The sequence below is a fragment of the Salvia hispanica genome, chromosome 6 (genome assembly GCF_029641045.1).
Source record: "Salvia hispanica isolate PSC_SH4W2 chromosome 6, Shi_PSC_v1, whole genome shotgun sequence".
Classification (NCBI taxonomy): domain Eukaryota; kingdom Viridiplantae; phylum Streptophyta; class Magnoliopsida; order Lamiales; family Lamiaceae; genus Salvia; species Salvia hispanica.
The window spans coordinates 46,851,596-46,875,064 of NC_142697.1; the positions used below are offsets into that span (position 1 = coordinate 46,851,596).

General features: G+C 35.9%; 3 protein-coding genes and 3 long non-coding RNA genes across 6 annotated transcripts; 3 read left to right on the top strand and 3 right to left on the bottom strand.

Annotated features, from left to right (window-relative positions):
• Window positions 1-1,921: 1,921 nt before the first annotated feature.
• On the top strand, window positions 1,922-4,206 carry LOC148924027 (NAC domain-containing protein 78-like). Its single transcript, XM_089060124.1, has 2 exons — window positions 1,922-2,678; window positions 3,921-4,206. Exon 1 carries the CDS (start codon window positions 1,970-1,972, stop codon window positions 2,672-2,674), a length of 705 nt encoding a protein of 234 aa, XP_088916250.1. The 5' UTR covers window positions 1,922-1,969; the 3' UTR covers window positions 2,675-2,678; window positions 3,921-4,206.
• A 314-nt stretch (window positions 4,207-4,520) lies between these two features.
• On the bottom strand, window positions 4,521-6,754 carry LOC148924028 (uncharacterized). Its single transcript, XR_016132690.1, has 6 exons — window positions 5,831-6,754; window positions 5,549-5,720; window positions 5,174-5,241; window positions 5,025-5,091; window positions 4,869-4,927; window positions 4,521-4,783 (listed from the first exon to the last, which is right to left on the bottom strand). It is a non-coding gene; the product is annotated as an uncharacterized LOC148924028 (long non-coding RNA).
• A 2,014-nt stretch (window positions 6,755-8,768) lies between these two features.
• On the top strand, window positions 8,769-11,214 carry LOC148924029 (NAC domain-containing protein 96-like). Its single transcript, XM_089062104.1, has 2 exons — window positions 8,769-9,686; window positions 10,929-11,214. Exons 1-2 carry the CDS (start codon window positions 8,847-8,849, stop codon window positions 10,959-10,961), a joined length of 873 nt encoding a protein of 290 aa, XP_088918230.1. The 5' UTR covers window positions 8,769-8,846; the 3' UTR covers window positions 10,962-11,214.
• A 314-nt stretch (window positions 11,215-11,528) lies between these two features.
• Window positions 11,529-13,762, bottom strand: LOC148924030 (uncharacterized). The gene is made up of 6 exons (XR_016132674.1): window positions 12,839-13,762; window positions 12,557-12,728; window positions 12,182-12,249; window positions 12,033-12,099; window positions 11,877-11,935; window positions 11,529-11,791 (listed from the first exon to the last, which is right to left on the bottom strand). It is a non-coding gene; the product is annotated as an uncharacterized LOC148924030 (long non-coding RNA).
• Window positions 13,763-15,776: 2,014 nt separating this feature from the next.
• Window positions 15,777-18,222, top strand: LOC148924031 (NAC domain-containing protein 96-like). Its single transcript, XM_089062105.1, has 2 exons — window positions 15,777-16,694; window positions 17,937-18,222. The coding sequence occupies exons 1-2, from the start codon at window positions 15,855-15,857 to the stop codon at window positions 17,967-17,969; spliced, it is 873 nt and encodes a 290-aa protein (XP_088918231.1). The 5' UTR covers window positions 15,777-15,854; the 3' UTR covers window positions 17,970-18,222.
• A 314-nt stretch (window positions 18,223-18,536) lies between these two features.
• On the bottom strand, window positions 18,537-20,766 carry LOC148924032 (uncharacterized). Its single transcript, XR_016132673.1, has 6 exons — window positions 19,847-20,766; window positions 19,565-19,736; window positions 19,190-19,257; window positions 19,041-19,107; window positions 18,885-18,943; window positions 18,537-18,799 (listed from the first exon to the last, which is right to left on the bottom strand). It is a non-coding gene; the product is annotated as an uncharacterized LOC148924032 (long non-coding RNA).
• Window positions 20,767-23,469: the final 2,703 nt, after the last annotated feature.

The window sequence follows — 23,469 nt, forward strand, 5'->3', positions numbered from 1 at the left end:
GAAAGCCCGAGTACTTTGAAGAAGCTATGAAGGGTGTAGACAGCAAAACTGGTTTCTTGTAATGAAAGAAGAGATGAAGTATTCTCCTGATAATGATACTTTTGATTTGATGCTAGTACCGAAGGTAAGAGAGCTTTGAAGAATAGGTGGATCTACAGACTGAAACAAGAATAGAACTCTTCGAAACCAAGGTACAAGGCAAGATTGGTTGCTAAGGGTTTCATTCAGATAAAGGGAGTTGGTTTTGATGATATTTTTTCAGCCGTGGTAAAGATGTCTTCAATCCGAGATGTGTTGGGGCTAACTGCAAGCCTTGATTTGGAGATTGATCAAATGGATGTGAAGACTATATTTCTTCATGGTGATTTGACTGAAGAAATTGACATGGAGCAACTTAAAAGGTTTAGGGTGAAAGTTAAAGAGGATTATGTGTGCAAGTTGAAAAAGAGCTTGTACGATTTGAAGCAAGCTTCGAAACAATGGTTCAAGAAATGTGAGTTTGTGATCAGGCAACAAGGCTACACGAAGACTAGTTGTGACCATTGTGGGTTTGGTCAAATGATGGCCAAGATTTTGCCAAGACGTAAGTTTGAAGCTTGTTGTTCTCTTGCCAGAATGGCAAGATCCTCCACACAGTTGTGAGGGAGATTTGTTGGGTTAGGGCTCCCAACTTGTGGGAAAAAGACCCATATATTATTGGCTCATTTATTTACTTAAATAGGTCAATAGAGAACTTATAAATACCTACCAAGAGTGTAGGAGCCGCAACAATTGAGAGAAGAGAGAGAGAGAGAGTGAAACGTGTAGAATGAAAGAATGGGGAAAAGAGTGTTCTCCAAGTTTCTACACAGCGCAGTTTCGGGTTTTGTCTCGATCGGGAGTCCAAACGTTGTCCGATCATCTTTAAATTTTAATTGGAGATAGAAGACTTGTGGTTCTTCATTTTGAGAGACGGAAAATTCAATTTGAACGGTTAGATCTTTAGTTATAAATCTCTGAATGTGACTATTGTTATAGAGATGTTTATTTCATCTATTTTGAAGTTGTGTTGATTATCTAGTGCCTTCGTAATGTTGTTAAGGATTAGATATTATTGTAAACTTCTTGTTTGTATTCTCTCCTTGGTGAACCAGTGGGTCTCGTAGTTTTTATCTCATCACATTGAAGAGAGTTTTCCATGTAAAACTAATATATAAAAGTAGGATCCACATTCCACCAACATTTTCAACCCACTTTTTATTACATTTCTTAAAACCCGTGTCGAGTCAAATGGTTACGAATTATTGGGGACGGGGGGAGTAATATCTAATCCACAACTAATACCAATCCTACAACATTAGATCTTAACATGGGTGGATGAGATTAAAGCTCACGGATTTCAATTTATAATACTCCCTCCGTCCCATAAAAATTGGCCATATTTTTTTTTTCATCTGTCCCATACAAATAGTCATATTTTCATTTATGGTAACCTTTTTCTCCTTCTTTTTTACTTTTTCATTTATAGGCCCACCATTCACTACACAATTTCAAACTAATTTTTTTCCTTCTATCTTACTTTACCAAATTACGCATTAAAATTCATGCCAACTCTTAAGGGGCAATTTCTATGGGACAGAGGGAGTAAATTATATATCAAAAAAGGGTAAAATGGCCAATCTTTTATGCCATACGAATTTTTTTAAATCAACATAATATAATATAAATATCAAAACAGTGATACGAGAATTTTAATACAAGTATCTAGAAATATTAATATAATTTTATTAAAATTGTACATGCATTTCATTTGAGATTTTTTAATACATTTGTTGATAATTGAATTGGGGTGGGCCAAGCCCATTTATTTAATATAATTAATTGATACGGGCTGACCTGAGCCCACAAATTGCTTGGAATAGGCAGCTGGATCATTAATTAGGGTTCAGGGTTACGAAAACATTGAGAGACAGAGAAGAAACAGAGCGCAATGTTGTTTGAGATGGGATTTCAGTTCAAACCGAGCGGGGAGCTGCTGATCGAAGGTCACCTGTTGCCGTGGGTGAAGGGAGAGAAGATCCAACGGGACGGATGGGATGGCATCGAGGAGAAGCAGATTTACGGTGAGAAAGAGCCATGGAAGGTTTTCAGCGACATCGAGTCGTCTTATCACTCGAGGATGGAGGACGAGGAAGACGAAGACGCGCCGATCAATTACAGCATCCACGCCTTCACTACGCTGATTAGGGATTCCAATTCGAAGACGGTTTCTAGAAGGTCGGGGAATGGCACTTGGGTTGAAGAAACGGGCCCCGAGAAGATCATTAACTACGACATCGGCTGTATCATCGGCCATTCCAAGATGCTCGCGTACGAGCACTCCGGGGAGGGCACACCAGACATCGGCCAGTGGACTATGCAAGAGTACAGCCTCAGCGATGAATCTGCTAAGAAGAGCGGCCGATCTAACGCCGCCGATCTCGTCGTCTGTAAGATCACCAAAACGGTTAAGAAGAAGAAGCTGATTGACTACACCCCATTTGATGAAGATGAAGGGGATGAAGAGTTTGATGAAGATGAAGAGGATGAAGAGGGAAAGGGAGCCCGAGTTGATGAAGATGAAGAGGGAAAGGGAAAAGAGGGAAAGGGAGCCCCAGTTGATGAAGATGAAGAGGGAAAGGGAAAGGGAACCTGATGAGGTAGATCACTCTTTTATCATGCGTTTCAGGTTTTCATTATTTTGCATCAACATGTATCCAAACTGTTTGTAGAATTGTCACAATAGTCTCTCTCTTTGTTTGTGTTTTTTGTTCATCTTCCAAGTTTCGTAATCTCATGATTTCAATTTGTTCTAAATACTTTGGATAAACTTTTCAGTCAAAATGCTCTTTTGTGAATTTTAATTTTTTTTTATATTTCTGGAATTGGGGATTTTGACTTTTGTGTTTTTTTTGGTGATCTTTGATGGCTTAATGTTGTTTAGGGTTGCAATTTGATAATGGCGATAGATATTCAAGTCTTTGGCTTAAAATGGGCAATTTGTAGTGAGTATATGATATCTATGTTTTACTCCTCTTGTTAGTGTTGTAGGATGAGAAATCAGGTTCCTAAATAATGCCCAGGAAACATTGGCTACTGCTATCCTAATATTCATTTTCCTTGTAATGTTGTCTACTTTGTTTTGCATATTCTATTCAATGCTTTTACAATGGATGCTTTGTAGAATTGATGTAGGTAGTGTGCTACTCGATTATTGCATGATAAACTGCTCTGCGCGATTATCAATTGTGCAAGTTTTTGTGCTTTACAGCAATAGGGTTGTGCCATATTTGAGATTAGGTTGCTTTTCATGGAATTGTAGCTAGTTAGATAGCTAGCTGATTGAACAGACATGCTTGAAGTTATGACTTATGTGTCCACTTCTCTTGCTACAGGGGTTCCTTGTAAGTGACCTTTTGTTCAGCTGTTTACTTACTGTGGTTTTTTTGTCGTCCTCTCATTAGTGTGCTACTTGATTGTTGTATAATTGATAACCTGCTCTGTGTGGTATACTCCATATGAATTGTGCAAGTTTTTGTGCTTTACAACAATATGGGTGTGCCATATTTGAGTAGGTTACCTTTTATGGAATTGTATATTCATGTAGCTAGGTACCAAGGTAGCTTATTGAACAGACATGTTAGAAGTTACGTCTCCATATCTCCTGCTGCTATTGTATGTGGTTTCCGGTTTTCCTCACAATCATGCTTGATGAAGACTTTGCATCATTTATATTAGGTTTTGTGTTTATCCTCATATGATTTGCATGTTATGCATAATTATCTCAACCGTTTGTAGAATTGTCACAATAGTCTCTCTCTTTGTTTGTGTTTTTGTTTCAATACTATGAAAATTCAATACCGTTATTAGGTGATCTTGAATTTGCATTATGTTTTTTGCAGGATGTGAGAATCACAATGAAATCTTCCAGTTGATGAAGAAGGAAAGTGAAATCTTCCAGTTGATGAAGAAGGAAAGTGATTAGTTTAGATCTTCGGAATGTCATGATTTCAATTTGATCAAAATACTTGGATCAACTTTCCAGATCAAAATGCTCTTTTGTATTGATTCAGATCTCTCATGATGGTTTTCAGATCAACTTTCCAGTTCAAAATGCTCTTTTGTATTGATTCAGATCTCTCATGATGGTTTCCAGTTTTCTTTTCGATGAATGCTCTTTTGTATTGATTTAGATCTCTCATGATGGTTTCCAATTTTCTTTTCGATGGATGAATTACAAATATGCTGTTATTGTTTGCGTACCAACTGTTTGTTGAAAGTTAACAAATCATAATGTCAGCTAATTTTATGATTTTTTTGGACTTAAGTTCACAAATCATAATGTCAGCTAATTTTATGATTTTTTTGGACTTGCTTTGAAACTGCTGTTCTTTTTGTTAATGTCCTTACCATTGGGTGTGATTTTTCAGATGATAATACTTGGTTAAAATTTGTGCATATGCAATACTGTTTTCTTGGACTTAATTAATGTGCAAAGGAAATGGTCAAACAATCCAAATTCAGTTTGTGTTCGGATCTGAAATTTTCAGTATTAACAGAAGCATAATAGAATATAAAAAAAAAATTTGCCTTGAAACATCAAATCTATAGAGAATATGCCTTGGAACCATCCAAAAGACGAACTGCGAGAGCTCAAGTTTCCTGAGCAAACTGCGAGAATGCCAGCTTGAGGTGGATTGATAATGGCACAAAATTTCTTGATACCAAAAGGACCTCCTAAGTTTGATACTGTGAATGTACCACCCTGCAAACCAGATACAGTTTAGATTGATATGATCAGCAACTAAGTCTTTCAGAATGATCGTTGAAGTTCCTGTTTCAATTTTCACCTCATAATCTTCTGGCTTCAAGCTGTTTTCCTTGGCTTTTTGAGCTAAATGCTTAACTCCTAAGAGGCAAAGAGGCAGATTTGTCAGATCATTCCTATCAAGTGGGAAGGGGCTGCCCCTTTACGTGATAAGCATTAAACTCCTAAGATGACTTACCCTGACTATAGGCACATATAATCCATTTTCTGTTTGCAAAGCAACATTGATATTCACATTGTTGAACCTGTGTGCACATAAGAAGTCGCAAGTAAGAAGCATGAGTTAAACTATACAAGTCTACAACCTTATTTACCAAGTACACTTACTGGCGAATATAATCATTGGTCCATGAACTGTTGCACTGAGGGACTTTTTTAAGGGCCAAGGCAGCAGCCTGCGGTGAAAAAAGTCTTCTAATGAATTGTTGGTGGGAAAATCAATCCAAACACTATATTTAGGTCCGTAAAAAAATGTAATTCTCCAAGAGAATCATCTATACGACCTAGAAAATAAATAAGTACTAAAAAACAGCTAAAATGTTTCCTAAAGCAAATAATCTATCTTACAAAGAGGAAGTCAGTTCTCACAAAGAGAAGGAACTTGATTAAGGAGAAAGAAGAGAAAGTGCAGATGAGCATGCATATGTCTTCCATCACATGATGAGAACAAGTTGGTACTCCCTCGAAGAAGGCCTAATATACCTTAATAACAAGATCGTTAACGGAAATCCTTTTCCCGCCTGAAGCTTCTTGCAATGAGTTTTGATGGCATCAAACCACATAAACACAGCCCTAAACCCTATACCTACCAAGATAATCTTCAAAGTCTGCTTTGACAATGCGTCCATCAGGACCAGTTGTTTGCAAGAGAAACCTGCATTAATATTGTGCAAGTATAATGCTTTAACATATGTAACATGAGAACAAAAAAACCTAGTATTAGTTTAGTCAGATAAATATCAAAGATAGGGTCATCTAATTTACATTATGATCTTCTGCAAGTTTTCTGGCAAGCGGACTGGCAAAAATACGATCTCCAGATGACGAAGGCACACTAGGCTTGGAAACTTGCCTTTTCAATCTCATTATATTCAGTGTCTTAGAAAAACATGGAATTTTTGGGACAGAAACACAGACTCAGAGTGTGCCCTGCCCTTAACCGGTCTAAATTGTTAGAGAATGATATCAAACTGCCTTCTCTATACATTCGAAAGAACTAGCACTACTATCTTTCAGCTTGAGGCATTGCATATTTCAAGTTCTCGTGCACCAATCAATTCCACTAAATGCTAGTAACTACGTTCACACGGGCCAAATTACCCAAGAAACCATTCGTTGACAGCATTTACTCGTAGCAATTCTTCCCGAACAATCACCTCTTAAACTATTGAAAATAATGCCACTATATTTACATACAAAATCTACAACCTTTAAATCAGAGATAAACTACATTGATGCAAATCAGTCTCATATGTCTTCCAAGATTCCACAAACTATTTACAACTCAAATTTCATAGCATAATGCTACAAAGAATCTCCTCAACAATTCCATCACAAAAGCAAATTCAACAGCTCAACCAACACAAAAATAAATCCAAATTCCAGGGCCAGCCCACGACATTGATTAAAGCTCGAGCCTTTTCGGTATTAACCACCGAAAAACCCAAGAATTCCGACGAAATAAATCGCATTGGCCACTCGAATTACTCTCTTCACCAACCCCAATTGAGTGAATATCCGAAATTTGACAGCTGCGCTGAACCCTAAATCAAGAAATTTGACAAAATAGGGGGAAGATTTGAAATTGGAGCGGCGTAATGTTGGCTAATTGTTGAAGATCGGATATGGGAAAAGCGAGGCGGATATCTTTCTTCTTTGTTTGTTTGTTTTTTTTTTTTTTTTTTTTAATTTATGTTGTGATGTTTTATTTCCTCGTTCCCTTTATGCAGCGAAACTAATATATTGTGTCGAAAACTAAAACAAAAAAATAAAATAAGAAAAATAATACTAGTAAATAAATAATAGAATAAAATAAAAGTAATTTAATATTTTATTTTTTTATCAAAAAGGAAGTAACTCGACTTATATAATTATATATCCTCACCCCAGGATGTGATCAAATTCAAACTATAAATACTGTACGAACTTCAAACTATGATCTGGACCATCAGAAAATGTCAACACAGTATCAACGGTTGATATGCTGTGTTGATATTGTGTTGAAACTGTGTTGAAATTTTTGTTGCTGTCATTTTATCATCGGTTGACATTTTCTGATGATCCAGATCATAGCTTGGAGTTTGTATAATATTTAGAGTTTGCATTTTATCACTACCCTTCTCATTCCAATAATATCAAGAAATATTTGAAAGTAAGCTCTCTCTTCTATCGTCAGAACTTGAGGGCTTTAGAAAAATGTACATTGTCTTACCATTGAAGTCTTCTAATGGTCTCGTTTTCCAGTCTCGTATTATATTTCATCGGACCGGCGCATTATACATGTTAAAGAAGAAATGGAGAATTCACATGCACACAACCTGTTTGAAGATATGTCTATATTAGTTTTCCGTTTTATAATCATGGTTGAGATGACCGGCGAAATCATGTGAGATTATTCGCTTTCTTTTGTATTGAATCAGTTTACTCATGATGGTTTCCATATTTCTAAATTCAACTCTTCGAAGAAATAAAATGTATGCTGTTACTGGTGTGTACCAACTGTTTGTTGAAATGATCGAATGAACTTCGACTTTTCATGTTCAATTTGCTTCGATTTCTTTCTTGTTGAATTTGCTCAGTCTTTATTTATTTTTGCAGTATACAACAGCCAAAATTAAAAGGATTTGAACAACTAATGATATATAATTGTATTGGTCATTAAATAACTATTTAAATAACAATGACTAGCACTGACATCCTGAAGTGTGCTCGATCGGATATGTAGATTAATTTAAATGGAATAAGTAAGTTGTTAATTAATCGGTCCATAGAAAATAACTATCGATATTTGATTACTAAGAATTTAATTATTCCGTCTAGAATATGTTAACCCCATAAAAACATACTACTACAATAATGTTAATACAAATTCAAATAAAAATGGTGAAAACTCATTGCTAAATTTAGAAGCGAACATATCTCTCATTTCTTCAACTCATCTAAAAAATTCCAAAAAAATTACTCCCTTCAAGACAACAAGTTTTCCTTTTTAGTTTGTTCCAACTAAGATGACACATTTTCTTTTTTTAGAAACTTTCTTTCTTCAATTAATATACTCAACCACTTTTTCTCACCTTTATTAAAATATTCATCTTTCTTTTTCTCTCTATTTTAATACTTCCACTTACCTTTTTTCTCTCCAATTAAACATATTAACCAATTACTCCTAAAGTCCTGTGCCGGCTAAGGAATGTGTTATCTTATCTTAGCCGGGACGGAGGGAGTACTAAAATAAATCTAAGTACCTGACTTGTGTTGTGATCGGATTTGTCTTTCTTCTTGACAGTTTTAGTGATCTTACACACGACGAGATCGGCAACATTTGATCGGCCGCTCATCTTAACCAATTCCTCACTAAGAGAATACTCATGCATAGTCCAATGCCCGACGAATCTTGCTTAATAATTTATAAATTAATCAGAGCTTCATTAGTTATTTTATTAATTTACTGAAAATGGACAAATCACTGTTTATGAATTTTGAAAAATTAATAATGTAATAAAAAAATTTAGGTATCAGAATAAAAATAAAACAAATATAATTACATCCATATTTAATTAATGGTACTCACATAAAGATTAAAATATTGAACTGGGTTGGGCCAAGCCCATTTATTTAATATAATTAATTACGGGCTGAGCCTAACCCTTTTACTTTGAATAAGTAACTGATATTGGCCCAAAAATTGATTGGAATCAGCACTATTAGCTGGATCATTCATTTAGGGTTTAGGGTTACGAAAACATTGAGGGAGAAAGCGGCGCAGAGAGAAAAAGCAATCATGTTTCCGATCGATGAGTTCGTACCGACAGCGGAGCAGCTGAAGACGTTTCCGATTGGAATGGAGTTCAATCCGACCGGTGAGCAGCTGATCGAAGCCTACCTGCTGCCGTGGGCCAAGGGGGAGAAGCTCGGGTGGAACGGCATCGTCGAGAAGCAGATGTACGGCGAGAACTTCCCGTGCGAGCCGTGGAAGGTCTTCAGCGACATCGAGTCGGCTTATCACTCGAAGACGGAGGAAGAGGAAGAGAAATTGGGGGAAATCAAGTACAACATCTGCGCCTTCACTACTCTTCTTAGGGATTCCAATTCCAAGAAGGTTTCTAGAAGCTCCGGGAATGGCATTTGGGTTGAAGAAACGGGCCCCGAGAAGATCATTAACTACGACATCGGCTGTATCATCGGCCATTCCAGAATGCTCGCATACGAACACTCCGGGGAGGCGGCGGACATCGGCCAGTGGACTATGCAGGAGTACAGCCTCAGCGATGAATCTGTTAAGAAGAGCGGCCGATCAAATGCTGCCGATCTCGTCGTCTGTAAGATCACCAAAACGGTTAAGAAGAAGAAGCTGATTGACTACACCCCATTTGATGAAGATGAAGGGGATGAAGAGTTTGATGAAGATGAAGAGGATGAAGAGGGAAAGGGAGCCCGAGTTGATGAAGATGAAGAGGGAAAGGGAAAAGAGGGAAAGGGAGCCCGAGTTGATGAAGATGAAGAGGGAAAGGGAAAAGAGGGAAAGGGAGCCCCAGTTGATGAAGAGAGGGAAAGGGAAAAGAGGGAAAGGGAGCCCCAGTTGATGAAGATGAAGAGGGAAAGGGAAAGGGAACCTGATGAGGTAGATCACTCTTTTATCATGCGTTTCAGGTTTTCATTATTTTGCATCAACATGTATCCAAACTGTTTGTAGAATTGTCACAATAGTCTCTCTCTTTATTTGTGTTTTTTGTTCATCTTCCAAGTTTCGTAATCTCATGATTTCAATTTGTTCTAAATACTTGGATAAACTTTTCAGTCAAAATGCTCTTTTGTGAATTTTAATTTTTTTTTTATATTTCTGGAATTGGGGATTTTGACTTTTGTGTTTTTTTTGGTGATCTTTGATGGCTTAATGTTGTTTAGGGTTGCAATTTGATAATGGCGATAGATATTCAAGTCTTTGGCTTAAAATGGGCAATTTGTAGTGAGTATATGATATCTATGTTTTACTCCTCTTGTTAGTGTTGTAGGATGAGAAATCAGGTTCCTAAATAATGCCCAGGAAACATTGGCTACTGCTATCCTAATATTCATTTTCCTTGTAATGTTGTCTACTTTGTTTTGCATATTCTATTCAATGCTTTTACAATGGATGCTTTGTAGAATTGATGTAGGTAGTGTGCTACTCGATTATTGCATGATAAACTGCTCTGCGCGATTATCAATTGTGCAAGTTTTTGTGCTTTACAGCAATAGGGTTGTGCCATATTTGAGATTAGGTTGCTTTTCATGGAATTGTAGCTAGTTAGATAGCTAGCTGATTGAACAGACATGCTTGAAGTTATGACTTATGTGTCCACTTCTCTTGCTACAGGGGTTCCTTGTAAGTGACCTTTTGTTCAGCTGTTTACTTACTGTGGTTTTTTTGTCGTCCTCTCATTAGTGTGCTACTTGATTGTTGTATAATTGATAACCTGCTCTGTGTGGTATACTCCATATGAATTGTGCAAGTTTTTGTGCTTTACAACAATATGGGTGTGCCATATTTGAGTAGGTTACCTTTTATGGAATTGTATATTCATGTAGCTAGGTACCAAGGTAGCTTATTGAACAGACATGTTAGAAGTTACGTCTCCATATCTCCTGCTGCTATTGTATGTGGTTTCCGGTTTTCCTCACAATCATGCTTGATGAAGACTTTGCATCATTTATATTAGGTTTTGTGTTTATCCTCATATGATTTGCATGTTATGCATAATTATCTCAACCGTTTGTAGAATTGTCACAATAGTCTCTCTCTTTGTTTGTGTTTTTGTTTCAATACTATGAAAATTCAATACCGTTATTAGGTGATCTTGAATTTGCATTATGTTTTTTGCAGGATGTGAGAATCACAATGAAATCTTCCAGTTGATGAAGAAGGAAAGTGAAATCTTCCAGTTGATGAAGAAGGAAAGTGATTAGTTTAGATCTTCGGAATGTCATGATTTCAATTTGATCAAAATACTTGGATCAACTTTCCAGATCAAAATGCTCTTTTGTATTGATTCAGATCTCTCATGATGGTTTTCAGATCAACTTTCCAGTTCAAAATGCTCTTTTGTATTGATTCAGATCTCTCATGATGGTTTCCAGTTTTCTTTTCGATGAATGCTCTTTTGTATTGATTTAGATCTCTCATGATGGTTTCCAATTTTCTTTTCGATGGATGAATTACAAATATGCTGTTATTGTTTGCGTACCAACTGTTTGTTGAAAGTTAACAAATCATAATGTCAGCTAATTTTATGATTTTTTTGGACTTAAGTTCACAAATCATAATGTCAGCTAATTTTATGATTTTTTTGGACTTGCTTTGAAACTGCTGTTCTTTTTGTTAATGTCCTTACCATTGGGTGTGATTTTTCAGATGATAATACTTGGTTAAAATTTGTGCATATGCAATACTGTTTTCTTGGACTTAATTAATGTGCAAAGGAAATGGTCAAACAATCCAAATTCAGTTTGTGTTCGGATCTGAAATTTTCAGTATTAACAGAAGCATAATAGAATATAAAAAAAAAATTTGCCTTGAAACATCAAATCTATAGAGAATATGCCTTGGAACCATCCAAAAGACGAACTGCGAGAGCTCAAGTTTCCTGAGCAAACTGCGAGAATGCCAGCTTGAGGTGGATTGATAATGGCACAAAATTTCTTGATACCAAAAGGACCTCCTAAGTTTGATACTGTGAATGTACCACCCTGCAAACCAGATACAGTTTAGATTGATATGATCAGCAACTAAGTCTTTCAGAATGATCGTTGAAGTTCCTGTTTCAATTTTCACCTCATAATCTTCTGGCTTCAAGCTGTTTTCCTTGGCTTTTTGAGCTAAATGCTTAACTCCTAAGAGGCAAAGAGGCAGATTTGTCAGATCATTCCTATCAAGTGGGAAGGGGCTGCCCCTTTACGTGATAAGCATTAAACTCCTAAGATGACTTACCCTGACTATAGGCACATATAATCCATTTTCTGTTTGCAAAGCAACATTGATATTCACATTGTTGAACCTGTGTGCACATAAGAAGTCGCAAGTAAGAAGCATGAGTTAAACTATACAAGTCTACAACCTTATTTACCAAGTACACTTACTGGCGAATATAATCATTGGTCCATGAACTGTTGCACTGAGGGACTTTTTTAAGGGCCAAGGCAGCAGCCTGCGGTGAAAAAAGTCTTCTAATGAATTGTTGGTGGGAAAATCAATCCAAACACTATATTTAGGTCCGTAAAAAAATGTAATTCTCCAAGAGAATCATCTATACGACCTAGAAAATAAATAAGTACTAAAAAACAGCTAAAATGTTTCCTAAAGCAAATAATCTATCTTACAAAGAGGAAGTCAGTTCTCACAAAGAGAAGGAACTTGATTAAGGAGAAAGAAGAGAAAGTGCAGATGAGCATGCATATGTCTTCCATCACATGATGAGAACAAGTTGGTACTCCCTCGAAGAAGGCCTAATATACCTTAATAACAAGATCGTTAACGGAAATCCTTTTCCCGCCTGAAGCTTCTTGCAATGAGTTTTGATGGCATCAAACCACATAAACACAGCCCTAAACCCTATACCTACCAAGATAATCTTCAAAGTCTGCTTTGACAATGCGTCCATCAGGACCAGTTGTTTGCAAGAGAAACCTGCATTAATATTGTGCAAGTATAATGCTTTAACATATGTAACATGAGAACAAAAAAACCTAGTATTAGTTTAGTCAGATAAATATCAAAGATAGGGTCATCTAATTTACATTATGATCTTCTGCAAGTTTTCTGGCAAGCGGACTGGCAAAAATACGATCTCCAGATGACGAAGGCACACTAGGCTTGGAAACTTGCCTTTTCAATCTCATTATATTCAGTGTCTTAGAAAAACATGGAATTTTTGGGACAGAAACACAGACTCAGAGTGTGCCCTGCCCTTAACCGGTCTAAATTGTTAGAGAATGATATCAAACTGCCTTCTCTATACATTCGAAAGAACTAGCACTACTATCTTTCAGCTTGAGGCATTGCATATTTCAAGTTCTCGTGCACCAATCAATTCCACTAAATGCTAGTAACTACGTTCACACGGGCCAAATTACCCAAGAAACCATTCGTTGACAGCATTTACTCGTAGCAATTCTTCCCGAACAATCACCTCTTAAACTATTGAAAATAATGCCACTATATTTACATACAAAATCTACAACCTTTAAATCAGAGATAAACTACATTGATGCAAATCAGTCTCATATGTCTTCCAAGATTCCACAAACTATTTACAACTCAAATTTCATAGCATAATGCTACAAAGAATCTCCTCAACAATTCCATCACAAAAGCAAATTCAACAGCTCAACCAACACAAAAATAAATCCAAATTCCAGGGCCAGCCCACGACATTGATTAAAGCTCGAGCCTTTTCGGTATTAACCACCGAAAAACCCAAGAATTCCGACGAAATAAATCGCATTGGCCACTCGAATTACTCTCTTCACCAACCCCAATTGAGTGAATATCCGAAATTTGACAGCTGCGCTGAACCCTAAATCAAGAAATTTGACAAAATAGGGGGAAGATTTGAAATTGGAGCGGCGTAATGTTGGCTAATTGTTGAAGATCGGATATGGGAAAAGCGAGGCGGATATCTTTCTTCTTTGTTTGTTTGTTTTTTTTTTTTTTTTTTTTAATTTATGTTGTGATGTTTTATTTCCTCGTTCCCTTTATGCAGCGAAACTAATATATTGTGTCGAAAACTAAAACAAAAAAATAAAATAAGAAAAATAATACTAGTAAATAAATAATAGAATAAAATAAAAGTAATTTAATATTTTATTTTTTTATCAAAAAGGAAGTAACTCGACTTATATAATTATATATCCTCACCCCAGGATGTGATCAAATTCAAACTATAAATACTGTACGAACTTCAAACTATGATCTGGACCATCAGAAAATGTCAACACAGTATCAACGGTTGATATGCTGTGTTGATATTGTGTTGAAACTGTGTTGAAATTTTTGTTGCTGTCATTTTATCATCGGTTGACATTTTCTGATGATCCAGATCATAGCTTGGAGTTTGTATAATATTTAGAGTTTGCATTTTATCACTACCCTTCTCATTCCAATAATATCAAGAAATATTTGAAAGTAAGCTCTCTCTTCTATCGTCAGAACTTGAGGGCTTTAGAAAAATGTACATTGTCTTACCATTGAAGTCTTCTAATGGTCTCGTTTTCCAGTCTCGTATTATATTTCATCGGACCGGCGCATTATACATGTTAAAGAAGAAATGGAGAATTCACATGCACACAACCTGTTTGAAGATATGTCTATATTAGTTTTCCGTTTTATAATCATGGTTGAGATGACCGGCGAAATCATGTGAGATTATTCGCTTTCTTTTGTATTGAATCAGTTTACTCATGATGGTTTCCATATTTCTAAATTCAACTCTTCGAAGAAATAAAATGTATGCTGTTACTGGTGTGTACCAACTGTTTGTTGAAATGATCGAATGAACTTCGACTTTTCATGTTCAATTTGCTTCGATTTCTTTCTTGTTGAATTTGCTCAGTCTTTATTTATTTTTGCAGTATACAACAGCCAAAATTAAAAGGATTTGAACAACTAATGATATATAATTGTATTGGTCATTAAATAACTATTTAAATAACAATGACTAGCACTGACATCCTGAAGTGTGCTCGATCGGATATGTAGATTAATTTAAATGGAATAAGTAAGTTGTTAATTAATCGGTCCATAGAAAATAACTATCGATATTTGATTACTAAGAATTTAATTATTCCGTCTAGAATATGTTAACCCCATAAAAACATACTACTACAATAATGTTAATACAAATTCAAATAAAAATGGTGAAAACTCATTGCTAAATTTAGAAGCGAACATATCTCTCATTTCTTCAACTCATCTAAAAAATTCCAAAAAAATTACTCCCTTCAAGACAACAAGTTTTCCTTTTTAGTTTGTTCCAACTAAGATGACACATTTTCTTTTTTTAGAAACTTTCTTTCTTCAATTAATATACTCAATCACTTTTTCTCACCTTTATTAAAATATTCATCTTTCTTTTTCTCTCTATTTTAATACTTCCACTTACCTTTTTTCTCTCCAATTAAACATATTAACCAATTACTCCTAAAGTCCTGTGCCGGCTAAGGAATGTGTTATCTTATCTTAGCCGGGACGGAGGGAGTACTAAAATAAATCTAAGTACCTGACTTGTGTTGTGATCGGATTTGTCTTTCTTCTTGACAGTTTTAGTGATCTTACACACGACGAGATCGGCAACATTTGATCGGCCGCTCATCTTAACCAATTCCTCACTAAGAGAATACTCATGCATAGTCCAATGCCCGACGAATCTTGCTTAATAATTTATAAATTAATCAGAGCTTCATTAGTTATTTTATTAATTTACTGAAAATGGACAAATCACTGTTTATGAATTTTGAAAAATTAATAATGTAATAAAAAAATTTAGGTATCAGAATAAAAATAAAACAAATATAATTACATCCATATTTAATTAATGGTACTCACATAAAGATTAAAATATTGAACTGGGTTGGGCCAAGCCCATTTATTTAATATAATTAATTACGGGCTGAGCCTAACCCTTTTACTTTGAATAAGTAACTGATATTGGCCCAAAAATTGATTGGAATCAGCACTATTAGCTGGATCATTCATTTAGGGTTTAGGGTTACGAAAACATTGAGGGAGAAAGCGGCGCAGAGAGAAAAAGCAATCATGTTTCCGATCGATGAGTTCGTACCGACAGCGGAGCAGCTGAAGACGTTTCCGATTGGAATGGAGTTCAATCCGACCGGTGAGCAGCTGATCGAAGCCTACCTGCTGCCGTGGGCCAAGGGGGAGAAGCTCGGGTGGAACGGCATCGTCGAGAAGCAGATGTACGGCGAGAACTTCCCGTGCGAGCCGTGGAAGGTCTTCAGCGACATCGAGTCGGCTTATCACTCGAAGACGGAGGAAGAGGAAGAGAAATTGGGGGAAATCAAGTACAACATCTGCGCCTTCACTACTCTTCTTAGGGATTCCAATTCCAAGAAGGTTTCTAGAAGCTCCGGGAATGGCATTTGGGTTGAAGAAACGGGCCCCGAGAAGATCATTAACTACGACATCGGCTGTATCATCGGCCATTCCAGAATGCTCGCATACGAACACTCCGGGGAGGCGGCGGACATCGGCCAGTGGACTATGCAGGAGTACAGCCTCAGCGATGAATCTGTTAAGAAGAGCGGCCGATCAAATGCTGCCGATCTCGTCGTCTGTAAGATCACCAAAACGGTTAAGAAGAAGAAGCTGATTGACTACACCCCATTTGATGAAGATGAAGGGGATGAAGAGTTTGATGAAGATGAAGAGGATGAAGAGGGAAAGGGAGCCCGAGTTGATGAAGATGAAGAGGGAAAGGGAAAAGAGGGAAAGGGAGCCCGAGTTGATGAAGATGAAGAGGGAAAGGGAAAAGAGGGAAAGGGAGCCCCAGTTGATGAAGAGAGGGAAAGGGAAAAGAGGGAAAGGGAGCCCCAGTTGATGAAGATGAAGAGGGAAAGGGAAAGGGAACCTGATGAGGTAGATCACTCTTTTATCATGCGTTTCAGGTTTTCATTATTTTGCATCAACATGTATCCAAACTGTTTGTAGAATTGTCACAATAGTCTCTCTCTTTATTTGTGTTTTTTGTTCATCTTCCAAGTTTCGTAATCTCATGATTTCAATTTGTTCTAAATACTTGGATAAACTTTTCAGTCAAAATGCTCTTTTGTGAATTTTAATTTTTTTTTTATATTTCTGGAATTGGGGATTTTGACTTTTGTGTTTTTTTTGGTGATCTTTGATGGCTTAATGTTGTTTAGGGTTGCAATTTGATAATGGCGATAGATATTCAAGTCTTTGGCTTAAAATGGGCAATTTGTAGTGAGTATATGATATCTATGTTTTACTCCTCTTGTTAGTGTTGTAGGATGAGAAATCAGGTTCCTAAATAATGCCCAGGAAACATTGGCTACTGCTATCCTAATATTCATTTTCCTTGTAATGTTGTCTACTTTGTTTTGCATATTCTATTCAATGCTTTTACAATGGATGCTTTGTAGAATTGATGTAGGTAGTGTGCTACTCGATTATTGCATGATAAACTGCTCTGCGCGATTATCAATTGTGCAAGTTTTTGTGCTTTACAGCAATAGGGTTGTGCCATATTTGAGATTAGGTTGCTTTTCATGGAATTGTAGCTAGTTAGATAGCTAGCTGATTGAACAGACATGCTTGAAGTTATGACTTATGTGTCCACTTCTCTTGCTACAGGGGTTCCTTGTAAGTGACCTTTTGTTCAGCTGTTTACTTACTGTGGTTTTTTTGTCGTCCTCTCATTAGTGTGCTACTTGATTGTTGTATAATTGATAACCTGCTCTGTGTGGTATACTCCATATGAATTGTGCAAGTTTTTGTGCTTTACAACAATATGGGTGTGCCATATTTGAGTAGGTTACCTTTTATGGAATTGTATATTCATGTAGCTAGGTACCAAGGTAGCTTATTGAACAGACATGTTAGAAGTTACGTCTCCATATCTCCTGCTGCTATTGTATGTGGTTTCCGGTTTTCCTCACAATCATGCTTGATGAAGACTTTGCATCATTTATATTAGGTTTTGTGTTTATCCTCATATGATTTGCATGTTATGCATAATTATCTCAACCGTTTGTAGAATTGTCACAATAGTCTCTCTCTTTGTTTGTGTTTTTGTTTCAATACTATGAAAATTCAATACCGTTATTAGGTGATCTTGAATTTGCATTATGTTTTTTGCAGGATGTGAGAATCACAATGAAATCTTCCAGTTGATGAAGAAGGAAAGTGAAATCTTCCAGTTGATGAAGAAGGAAAGTGATTAGTTTAGATCTTCGGAATGTCATGATTTCAATTTGATCAAAATACTTGGATCAACTTTCCAGATCAAAATGCTCTTTTGTATTGATTCAGATCTCTCATGATGGTTTTCAGATCAACTTTCCAGTTCAAAATGCTCTTTTGTATTGATTCAGATCTCTCATGATGGTTTCCAGTTTTCTTTTCGATGAATGCTCTTTTGTATTGATTTAGATCTCTCATGATGGTTTCCAATTTTCTTTTCGATGGATGAATTACAAATATGCTGTTATTGTTTGCGTACCAACTGTTTGTTGAAAGTTAACAAATCATAATGTCAGCTAATTTTATGATTTTTTTGGACTTAAGTTCACAAATCATAATGTCAGCTAATTTTATGATTTTTTTGGACTTGCTTTGAAACTGCTGTTCTTTTTGTTAATGTCCTTACCATTGGGTGTGATTTTTCAGATGATAATACTTGGTTAAAATTTGTGCATATGCAATACTGTTTTCTTGGACTTAATTAATGTGCAAAGGAAATGGTCAAACAATCCAAATTCAGTTTGTGTTCGGATCTGAAATTTTCAGTATTAACAGAAGCATAATAGAATATAAAAAAAAAATTTGCCTTGAAACATCAAATCTATAGAGAATATGCCTTGGAACCATCCAAAAGACGAACTGCGAGAGCTCAAGTTTCCTGAGCAAACTGCGAGAATGCCAGCTTGAGGTGGATTGATAATGGCACAAAATTTCTTGATACCAAAAGGACCTCCTAAGTTTGATACTGTGAATGTACCACCCTGCAAACCAGATACAGTTTAGATTGATATGATCAGCAACTAAGTCTTTCAGAATGATCGTTGAAGTTCCTGTTTCAATTTTCACCTCATAATCTTCTGGCTTCAAGCTGTTTTCCTTGGCTTTTTGAGCTAAATGCTTAACTCCTAAGAGGCAAAGAGGCAGATTTGTCAGATCATTCCTATCAAGTGGGAAGGGGCTGCCCCTTTACGTGATAAGCATTAAACTCCTAAGATGACTTACCCTGACTATAGGCACATATAATCCATTTTCTGTTTGCAAAGCAACATTGATATTCACATTGTTGAACCTGTGTGCACATAAGAAGTCGCAAGTAAGAAGCATGAGTTAAACTATACAAGTCTACAACCTTATTTACCAAGTACACTTACTGGCGAATATAATCATTGGTCCATGAACTGTTGCACTGAGGGACTTTTTTAAGGGCCAAGGCAGCAGCCTGCGGTGAAAAAAGTCTTCTAATGAATTGTTGGTGGGAAAATCAATCCAAACACTATATTTAGGTCCGTAAAAAAATGTAATTCTCCAAGAGAATCATCTATACGACCTAGAAAATAAATAAGTACTAAAAAACAGCTAAAATGTTTCCTAAAGCAAATAATCTATCTTACAAAGAGGAAGTCAGTTCTCACAAAGAGAAGGAACTTGATTAAGGAGAAAGAAGAGAAAGTGCAGATGAGCATGCATATGTCTTCCATCACATGATGAGAACAAGTTGGTACTCCCTCGAAGAAGGCCTAATATACCTTAATAACAAGATCGTTAACGGAAATCCTTTTCCCGCCTGAAGCTTCTTGCAATGAGTTTTGATGGCATCAAACCACATAAACACAGCCCTAAACCCTATACCTACCAAGATAATCTTCAAAGTCTGCTTTGACAATGCGTCCATCAGGACCAGTTGTTTGCAAGAGAAACCTGCATTAATATTGTGCAAGTATAATGCTTTAACATATGTAACATGAGAACAAAAAAACCTAGTATTAGTTTAGTCAGATAAATATCAAAGATAGGGTCATCTAATTTACATTATGATCTTCTGCAAGTTTTCTGGCAAGCGGACTGGCAAAAATACGATCTCCAGATGACGAAGGCACACTAGGCTTGGAAACTTGCCTTTTCAATCTCATTATATTCAGTGTCTTAGAAAAACATGGAATTTTTGGGACAGAAACACAGACTCAGAGTGTGCCCTGCCCTTAACCGGTCTAAATTGTTAGAGAATGATATCAAACTGCCTTCTCTATACATTCGAAAGAACTAGCACTACTATCTTTCAGCTTGAGGCATTGCATATTTCAAGTTCTCGTGCACCAATCAATTCCACTAAATGCTAGTAACTACGTTCACACGGGCCAAATTACCCAAGAAACCATTCGTTGACAGCATTTACTCGTAGCAATTCTTCCCGAACAATCACCTCTTAAACTATTGAAAATAATGCCACTATATTTACATACAAAATCTACAACCTTTAAATCAGAGATAAACTACATTGATGCAAATCAGTCTCATATGTCTTCCAAGATTCCACAAACTATTTACAACTCAAATTTCATAGCATAATGCTACAAAGAATCTCCTCAACAATTCCATCACAAAAGCAAATTCAACAGCTCAACCAACACAAAAATAAATCCAAATTCCAGGGCCAGCCCACGACATTGATTAAAGCTCGAGCCTTTTCGGTATTAACCACCGAAAAACCCAAGAATTCCGACGAAATAAATCGCATTGGCCACTCGAATTACTCTCTTCACCAACCCCAATTGAGTGAATATCCGAAATTTGACAGCTGCGCTGAACCCTAAATCAAGAAATTTGACAAAATAGGGGGAAGATTTGAAATTGGAGCGGCGTAATGTTGGCTAATTGTTGAAGATCGGATATGGGAAAAGCGAGGCGGATATCTTTCTTCTTTGTTTGTTTGTTTTTTTTTTTTTTTTTTTTAATTTATGTTGTGATGTTTTATTTCCTCGTTCCCTTTATGCAGCGAAACTAATATATTGTGTCGAAAACTAAAACAAAAAAATAAAATAAGAAAAATAATACTAGTAAATAAATAATAGAATAAAATAAAAGTAATTTAATATTTTATTTTTTTATCAAAAAGGAAGTAACTCGACTTATATAATTATATATCCTCACCCCAGGATGTGATCAAATTCAAACTATAAATACTGTACGAACTTCAAACTATGATCTGGACCATCAGAAAATGTCAACACAGTATCAACGGTTGATATGCTGTGTTGATATTGTGTTGAAACTGTGTTGAAATTTTTGTTGCTGTCATTTTATCATCGGTTGACATTTTCTGATGATCCAGATCATAGCTTGGAGTTTGTATAATATTTAGAGTTTGCATTTTATCACTACCCTTCTCATTCCAATAATATCAAGAAATATTTGAAAGTAAGCTCTCTCTTCTATCGTCAGAACTTGAGGGCTTTAGAAAAATGTACATTGTCTTACCATTGAAGTCTTCTAATGGTCTCGTTTTCCAGTCTCGTATTATATTTCATCGGACCGGCGCATTATACATGTTAAAGAAGAAATGGAGAATTCACATGCACACAACCTGTTTGAAGATATGTCTATATTAGTTTTCCGTTTTATAATCATTGTCCGATGAAAAATAACAATAAAATTTAGTTACTAAGTATGATGAAATTTAGTTACTAACTATATCTTATAAAAATAACAATAAAATTTAGTTACTAAGTATGATGAAACTTTACGATATACTAATTAAATATATATATCATAATTAAGTAATTACTTAAAGAATATATAACTAAAATGAATTATTGTATTAACTTGGGCGTATAAAATTTCATGTGTGTATAAAAATAGTTGACGTTCATTATAGAAGGCTTATGATGAAGTGGTAGAGGTGTTGGGTATTTGGAGGAGAGGCCATGGTTGGTAGAAAATGAAAAAACCGGTTCCCGATTATCGGTTCGACCGGCCGGTTTCACTGGTTCACACCGTTTTAACATGTAGGCGGATTTTAAGGCCTAACTCGGACTGCCTGCCCGTTTGCGGTCAAACCGGTTGAACCAGTCAGTCCGGTCCAGTCCGGCTTTTAAAACATCTATAAATAAATAAGTTGAATATATATGGACTAAGTCTAATTATTTTTATATGTAAAGAAAATTAAATTACAACCGAAAGTCTTGAACACGAGTCACGACAAAAGATGGGTAAGGATTATGATTTATAAATTTTATTACCCGTTACATAACGAAAATAATTAAAATTATAATTACCTCAGTTGTGTCCAGCGCAAGTCTCACATGATTCGAACCCTCACTATGCAGCCCTGGTTGCGCAGCCAAAGCAGCATAACGGTCATGGTAACCGATCCCGCGGATGACTTCATAAAAAAATATGGGTAAGGATTATGATTTATAAATTTTATTACCCGTTACATGCATAAAATTTGGATACGCAGAAGTGTTCCAAAAAATTAAATTTATACGGAGAAATTTATAAAAAAAAGTTATAAAACAATTTGCATAAATTTGTTAACTCTAAAAGAATGTAACTAAAAAAATTAAGTACCTCATTTTAATTTGTCCGGTACTTGATAATTGTCGTTGCTACCTATATATTCCAATGAAAATCCCTAGGGTGGACACATGAAAAAATAAGTTACATAACAATGTGTATACATTTGTTAACTCTATTATAATTAAAAATAAGTAACAATTTGCACAAATTTGTAAACCCTAAAAGGAAATACTACTAATTAAAAAAAATAAGTACGTCATTTGTTTCCGGCGCGAATCTCACAAGATTGCAACTCTCGCCATTCGACTCTGATTGTGCAACCATAGAGCATCATTACGGTCACCGTAACCAATCGCCGCCGGTGACTTCACAAAAAACTCATGTTAGGATTATGCTTTCTATACGTAAAAAATTCCAAAAAAATTAGTCCCTCCGTTCCACTAAGATGACACGTTTTCCTTTTTAGTTTGTCCCGACTAAGATGACACATTTCCTTTTTTTTAGAAACTTTCTTTCTCCAATTAATATACTCAACCATTTTTTCTCACCTCTATTAAAATATTTATCTTTCTTTCTCTTTATTTTAGTACTTCCACTCACCTTTTCTCTCTCCAATTAAACATATTAACCAATAACTCCTAAAGTCCTGTGCCGGCTAAGGAATGTGTTATCTTAGCCGGGACGGATGGAGTACTAAAATAAATTTAAGTACCTGACTTGTGTTGTGATCGGATTTGTCCTTCTTCTTGACAGTTTTAGTGATCCTACACACGACCAGATCGGCAACATTTGATCGGCCGCTCATCTTAACCAATTCCTCACTAAGAGAATACTCATGCATAGTCCAATGCCTGACAAATCTTGCTTAATAATTTACTCCCTACGTTCCTTCATAGTTGAGTCATTTTTCCATTTTGGGAAGTTCCCTTATAGTTGAGTCATTTCCATATATAGTACTACCTTCGTCCCCCAAAATTTGCTACACTTTGACCCGACACGGGTTTTAAGAAATGTAATGGAAAGTGAGTTGAAAAAGTTGGTGGGATGTGAGTCCTACTTTTAAAGTATTAGTTTTATAATAAAATGTGAGTAGGAATGAGTTAGTGGAATATGAGGTCCACTACCAAAAATGGTA